Genomic DNA, 7438 nt, shown 5'->3' on the forward strand with positions numbered 1-7438 from the left:
CACAGTGATGAGTGAGGTGGGGCAGGCGGCAGAGAGAGATGGTGCGGAGAGACGCGTTACGTGAGCCAATCCAAAAGTGATGTGCTGAAGCTTACATATTCAGTATGAGAGCTTACAGGCCATAGTCCTAGGCCTGGGCTGAGCCAAAAAGTAAAAGAAGAGGAGAGCGTGTAGTGTATGATTCCTGATTCATTGAGTTGCAATCGTTTATGCTTATAGGCATGCACACGCATCCACTTCACCAGCGCTACAGTAGGCCTAGGCTTAACGGTACGAAAGACATAACAAGCAACGAGACCGAGGAAAAGATGGCTTCCAACAAAGACAACAGGAAATGCTTCTCAGACTAATCACTGATCTAAAGCGAAAATTTTATTGATATGGGAGGGAGGTAATCAGGTAGATTTAAAAAAATTTTTTCCAGTAATTTCCCCTTTGCATTCCTATAGCGGGAACTCGCCTACAGCGGGATTTTTCTTCTGGAACCAAAAGTCCCGCTATAGCTGTGTTCTACTGCAATAATAGAGAATATGTTAAAAATCTAATACAGTATAATATTCAAAGGTAAAAAGCACAAACAGTAGAGTAAAATATGTCCACTTCAGCTCAATTCAACAAATTAAAAAAACCCAAACAAACCAAAATGACAAGTTCAAAATTTTAAGAAATTTATTTCTCATGCATTGGTTCCAATTTCTTACATCAGCACCACTCATTCATTGGTCACACACCTCACAAGACGTCAGCACCAGTCTACAAAAAGTGTCAAATTTGTAAATTAATGAAAAACATTAGACCTGTGGTATTTAAAAAAAAACGAAAACACCATATCTTACTGAATTAATGAGTGTTTGCTGATGAAAAAAAAAAAAAAAAAAAGAGTACCCAAGACTCACCCCCCCCCCCCCCCCCCCCCGGAAAAGACAAACACATTACTTCAGTAAATGAAATTTAGTCTAAACAGTTGCAAAATATTGAAGAACTTCCCAAAACTCACTGTAGATTCAAAGTGAGCAACAAATTTATAACCAGTGCGGAATCCAAGCACCCACGCAAAGCAAATATACGTCCTTACAGGTTCTTGCATGCACACACAAGCAAACACACTTCTATCACAATCTGAACCAACAGCAACTAGAACATAATAACAATTGGGAAAAAAATCACCTAAAACCACATCTGCTGACTCTCTTTACACAACACTTGTGTTGAATGATAAGTTATGAAGCTGGCATTTTTACAGACTTTGGCTGTAATATCTGGTAAAAGAATACCGCTACTTACATATGGAGGCCTACTTGCAAATTATTTTTTGCTGTCTTTCGACCTTCTCAAAAATAGCAAAATAGATTAATACATTCTATCGTACATCTAGAGAAAGAGACAAGCTTCACCTTAGTTACATGTAGTCATATCTCTGTAAAGTTGTAAGAAAACAAAAGTCAAGCTTTTCTACCAGATTTTAAAAAACACAACACCTGCCTTGTTACAACGTGGTGGACTCAGGCCCTCGTTAATTTTCGGGTATATGGAGCTAATAGTATCATTATACAGCTTGTTCATTTGTCTTACTTGAGATAAAAAGAAATACCCACCTATCTTGAACAGAAGTCGAGATATTTGCAATTGAAGGAGGTAGGGTCGCCTGGTTTCAGAGGTGCAATTAGCAAGAAAATTACATAGTTTGAGAGACCTCGGAAACAAATACTTTACATTTTTGGTGCCTTTTACCAACTTTTAAAATTGAAATCTTCACAAAAATGTGTTTTTCAATTGATATAAAAGGTGTTGAACCAAAAAATAAGTATTTGAAAAAAAATTGCAAGACCGGGGGAAAAATGCCGACTTCTCTGAATTCATTATTTTGACGAGCACCTGATTTCACCATGCTGCCTCACAATTAATGTCACATTACACTGATATGAAAACTGTCAAATCTCGCAATAAAGTAATCAAAGTTCTGAATATCAAAAACAGGATGATGATGAAAGGCAAGTAGTGCGAGTGAAGGACAGAATGTACTCACTCCCACACAATGTGTCTCATACCAAAAAATCATATCTTCCCTGCACATCGTTTAAAACTTTCAATAAGATATGGAACCCTTCTAGAACAGACAGCCTATCCTTGTGAATTGATACCAGTGTTGACATCATGTCAGAATTTTCACACAGCCTTGCACTGTTCAGAGATTGTTGCACTTCTCATTTCCAGAGAATAAAATAAAAACAAAACAAACCAGACATTTAAAATCAAAAGCAAACAGGACAACATTTATCTCCCAAGAACGCTCTTGATTCTGTCTCTGCTGGTGAAAAGAACGTATGCTGCTGACAGACCCAGACCAATGCCTCCACCCCGAAGACATCTTTTCCAGCCAGCTGTGGACAATATAAACATAGAATAAAATCTATGAGACATAATGTTTTAAGCTTTCTTTAATAACACAATGTAAGTGGAATTATTGTAGTAGACACTCAAAATAAAAAAGGAAGAAAAAAAAGTCTTAAAACTGCTATACAGGGAGTGAAAAACTGGAAAGACAAAGGAAATAAAGTTCACAAAAATCACTTTTTACCAAGAATCAAAGCAAAGCTCAAGCTCTCTTCTGTACCAACCAACGTACTTTAACTGTGGTTTCGGTTTAGAAATAGTTGCTGTAACAGAGATGATTGTTCACAATGCAGAGTTGAAAATGCCATGCTTGCAGCAATACTCAATTTTTGAAAAAAAAAAATGTTCTCATCTACTTCTTTTAATTACAGCAATTTGAACCGCGGCGGTACCCGTAGTGTCTTCTTGGCGACATTGTCATATTGCTTTTAAATCCGCCAAACTGTTGCACAGAGCAAAAGAAAGGGTAGATCAGCACACTGTACTGTTCTCTGTGTTAGTCTGGAGAAGTGAAAAAGCCCAATGCCAGTGAAGTCATGGAATAGTTCATATGTTCATGTGTTGGGTCTTCATGAACAAACTTCACAGAGACAAGAGGCCATGACCAAGGAAAGCAGCACACTGGCATCCAACAGAAACAGACCCTCATTCGTCTGTCTCTTTCTCCTGTTTCACTACCTCAAAGGACTCAACACTTGTTGATTGCATTACTGTTAGGGTGGCTAGTGAAAGTCTAGTTGACACAGCCCTTGAAATTCTTTTCAGTTTAGAAACGGTAGCATTTCAGCCAAGGTTAGTTTTCTTATAAAGACATAGGAAAAACAACCCCATTACTTTCTTTCCATTTACTGCTATTTCCGGATTAACTTGAGTTCTGTTTCAGTGGACTCCACTGCATTTCATAAGACAATGTGCTAGTGATTAATGAAATTAGAATGGACCTTAAAAAGATATAAAAGAATGTTTACCTGATGATTTGTACAGCATTCCTGTGGCTGTGCCAGCAACCACAGTGTTGAGCTCATCATCCACACCACGTCCTTGTGACAAAATGACTCCAAACACGCTGTACATCAGGGCTGCACAAAATAAAAACCGAGTCACATGTTCAGGTATATTTAATCTATTCTTGTCATTAACAATGACAGCTGTTAATAATCATTACTATCTCTTGCCTCTATATACGTAAAAAAAGGCTCTAATTTCTTTCTGAGATTTGTATGTCTTTCTGAGATTTGTATGTCTTTCTGAGATTTGTATGTCTTTCTGAGATTTGTATGTCTTTCTGAGATTTGTATGTCTTCCTGCCATTTGAATGTCTTTTATCTCACATTACCCACTCAACTCAAAAAGTACCATAACACAACGTTTTTGTCATCCAATTATTCAGGCTAAAACTTAATGACCTAAGCTTAAACAGAATGCCCTCTCTTCATTTCAAGATCAGTAGAAGAGCAGGCAGTTCAAGTGAAAGAGGAAAAGAGAGACAATAATGGTCCTTTTTGTGTGAGGCAAATGGTGTGATTGGAACCGCCCCCCGCCCCAAAAAAAACCCCTCAAAATTTTACTGAACCAGCCATAGCCACTGTCAACCACCCATGCTTTACTGTTAATTGTGCAAAACAAGATAGACAAAATGAAAATGCAAAGTTGTTTGCCATTTCCACTGGCAGTCATTGGTATATGATAAAGTCTTAAAACCATTTCAAAACAAGAAACATATTGATCATGAAACTTACCCACAACACCTAGAGTTTGAGCTGTTGATGCTCCACCCTTTGTGATAAAATTCAACAACCTGGAAACAAAAAAAGGGTATAGCACTTATATTTCAAATCAATAAGAGTTAATCCAAAAAAATTGTGTGCTGTTGAACAGTAGACAACATTGCTCATTTGGCCAATGTATGCCAGTTACAAGTATAAGAAAAAGAATGATAATCTGCTTTGCCAAATAAGGCTATTTCCTGGTAGCGATTGCTTTCCTGCTCGCAACCCCTGTATCAAAGACGTGTAAGTTAACTCAATACTGTCTGCATACAAGTCACATCACAACCCTTCTATATAAAGTCATATATATATATACACACACACTATGACCTACATCTAATTTTGAACCCCCTGCAAAAAAAAAAAAAAAAAAGAATTTTTAATCAAGGAGGCCCAAACAAAAAGCCCAGTAATTTAACGCTAAGATAGCCTTGAAAACTAGAACAGCTATTTTAATTTCAACTCCTTACTGTGTCCTTCTGTTTGCACCAACAAGTTGACGAGCTTGAACGTCCTTGACACCGGAATACAATCCATTGAGCCCTCCGACAGCAGCACCTAGAATAAGATAGATGACATAAGAATGTGAGTAAGTTATGGCAACTTCCTTTGAAGCAAATTTTCTGAAGTTTATTAAAAGCCAGGTTCTGCAAACAGCTTTCAACAAACAACAATGTTGAGGCATTATGTTTCCTCAAAAAAGAAATAAGCCTGTACGTATAAGAACATTTCTGAGCCCTTGACTGTTGACTAAATTGTACAGGTGATATGATATTTCTTTACTACAACATAAAGAGGCATTTATACCAGATTTATAATTATGGCAGGGTCCACTTATCAGCATTCCAGATAATAGCAACCTTCACCTTACAGCAACCTCAGCTTTTGTAATGGAACTTTTCCCAATACAAATCTTCTTTAACACACTTATACACTGTCCGATGAAACTTTTTGTTCAGAAGATTAAAAAACCGTGCCTATAATTTTAGTACGTGTGTGTGCAGCCATCCTCTCTTGCATATTTCCCCAAAACCTCAGGCCAAAAATGCACCATTCTGAGTACACGCACTCCCGCCAAGAGCCACCTTCCTTCAAGAATTTGAGAGAAAAAATCTTGGCCACTGTAAATAGCACTGCTGTTGATGTTTGAACTTTGCCATGCTCTCACTTTCTGATATAACAACATCACCACATCCTACAATTAGAATCCATGCATGTGTGTGTGTGTGTGTGCGAGTGTGTGTTTTGGGTGGGTTGGGGGGGGAGACTGTAAACTTGAAAGATAATGATTTATAACTCAACGAAGCAGCAACATTAGCCTAACAGCAACCAAAGCTTGCTAACCACCATTGAACTACTTCAAGGTGTAACTTTACTACATTTCATGTAATATCATTGGAAAAAAACATCCACAAACAACTTATAGACAGAAAGTTAAAAATTTTCTTAAGATTTCACCCAAAAAGTTAAAGAAACAGAAATTCTTTCCATGATATAAAAAAACAAACCACACCAAAAAAAAGCAACAACAACCCATTAATGAAACCAAGAAGAACAAACTTTGAACTATGTCTAAGTGCTAACCAAAATGACAAAATAAAAACAGCACAGTGCACACACACTTGGTCAACCCCCCGACCTAACATTGGAAAAAAATACTTCTCACAACAGGCACTGAAATGTTTATTATAAATATGTAGGCTACTTACCAACAAATACAGAGGCTCCAATTTGTGAAAATGAAAGCTCAAGTCGTCCTCGGGTTCTAGCTGCCCCTTCTGGGAAAATAAACTGTGAATCTGCACCACCCTGGAAAAGGAAGGCAACATGAGTAGATGGAAGAGGTGGTACCACTGATAGATTTACTGATGCCCTATGCAATGACTAAAACTGAATAAGAGAAAGCTAGTTGTAAGTGACAAATTATTATCAAAATGGACACATCATCCTATTTTTCAATAATAAAAGCAAATCTACAGAAAAAGAAAATTTAAAGTCACCCCCCCCCCCCCCATTTAAAAACAAACAAACCACATATATGCATTACTGCATGGAACATCACTGAAAATTAGAGTTCTGCTTCTATGTCAGATGTATACAGGTTGAAAAGAACATGGGCCAGAGAAAAACCTTGGTGGGTGGTAGGCGGGTGCTCTGGTGTGGTTTGCTTCTTCTTTCCTATCAAACGCTTATCATCTTTATCTCCCCTCCTTCTTTTTTGAGTTTGTTACTCTCTTGTAACACCTCTAATCTTCGGCACTTATATTGCCTTATTGCGTTGCAAGAGCTGTTAAACACTTCCTAAAACAGAAGAGCCTTGTGGCAAGTCAGGTCGTATGACCTAAAGGGTCTCATATCCAAGCTTCCATTCATAATGGCATATATAAACACCTCATCTCATGCCACATTTCCTTGAAAGTATCCATTTCACACTCGGCAGGGAGTCGTATATTTCAGAGCCTCAAGAGGTGTAAATGCACCCCCAAAACTTCAAAGCAACTGTAAGTCTTTTTCTTTATGGGGAAACAGTAAAACAAAATTATAATCTAGATTCAGTTCTTCACTTACAGGACCAAGGTACGATGGATCAAAATTGAGATAAGGAGACATGATGGCGCCAGCAGCTCCTGTCGTTACTGTGAAGTACAAAGATGAGTTCAATTAATTTGAAATCTGAATATTGACTCACACAATTGGTAGATTATTATTTATCTGAAAAAAAAAAAAGACATGAGCAAAGAATTGAAAAATTTGGAATTACATTTTCAAAAACTGACAAAATCGTATCGTAGACCTACTTCAGACCTACACATGATGGAAAAGAAATGCATAGCATCTTTTTTACAAATAAGTAGCAATCCCACCCCCATCCACAGTTTGAAAATTAGGCCTACTCTAATTCGGCAGTTCAGTGATCGAAAACGCGCACGAGGGATTCCACGCTGCGCTGCACAGTTTTTTTTATATTCCAGTTGCGACGCGTTTTGGGTGGGCCCGAAACCTTTCGCTTTTTGGTTACGTTTTCTGAACCGCCATGGCACCTGGAACACCATTTTAACTAAGAAAATCCAAGCTTTAAAATGGCGTCCTCAATGTCGAGATCGATGTAATAGAAGTGGAAATATTTTGTTTTGGAAACGAGAAAGAGAGAGAGATGCGTTGTTATTTTTCAGTTCAAAATGAGCATTAATATTTCACATGTTTTTCTTAACAAGGGGGTTTTAGACAGGGCTTACCCCCCCCTGGTAGCGATTGCTTTCCTGCTCGCAACCCCT

At 37.8% G+C, this 7438-nt stretch overlaps 1 protein-coding gene across 1 annotated transcript in view; it reads right to left on the reverse strand.

Annotated features, from left to right (window-relative positions):
* Nucleotides 1-647: 647 nt before the first annotated feature.
* LOC101857772 (mitochondrial import inner membrane translocase subunit Tim23) overlaps nt 648-7438 on the reverse strand; it is a 13933-nt gene continuing 7142 nt past the window's right edge. Inside the window, exons 2-7 of the mRNA XM_005092477.3 lie at nt 6732-6799; nt 5873-5972; nt 4634-4721; nt 4134-4192; nt 3363-3473; nt 648-2381 (exon numbers count right to left, since the gene is read on the reverse strand). Of these exons, the coding sequence (XP_005092534.1) occupies nt 2275-2381; nt 3363-3473; nt 4134-4192; nt 4634-4721; nt 5873-5972; nt 6732-6799 (533 nt within the window). The 3' untranslated portion in view covers nt 648-2274. The remainder of the gene's footprint in view (nt 2382-3362; nt 3474-4133; nt 4193-4633; nt 4722-5872; nt 5973-6731; nt 6800-7438) is intronic.

Source organism: Aplysia californica, unplaced genomic scaffold (assembly GCF_000002075.1).
Source record: "Aplysia californica isolate F4 #8 unplaced genomic scaffold, AplCal3.0 scaffold00047, whole genome shotgun sequence".
Lineage (NCBI taxonomy): Eukaryota > Metazoa > Mollusca > Gastropoda > Aplysiida > Aplysiidae > Aplysia > Aplysia californica.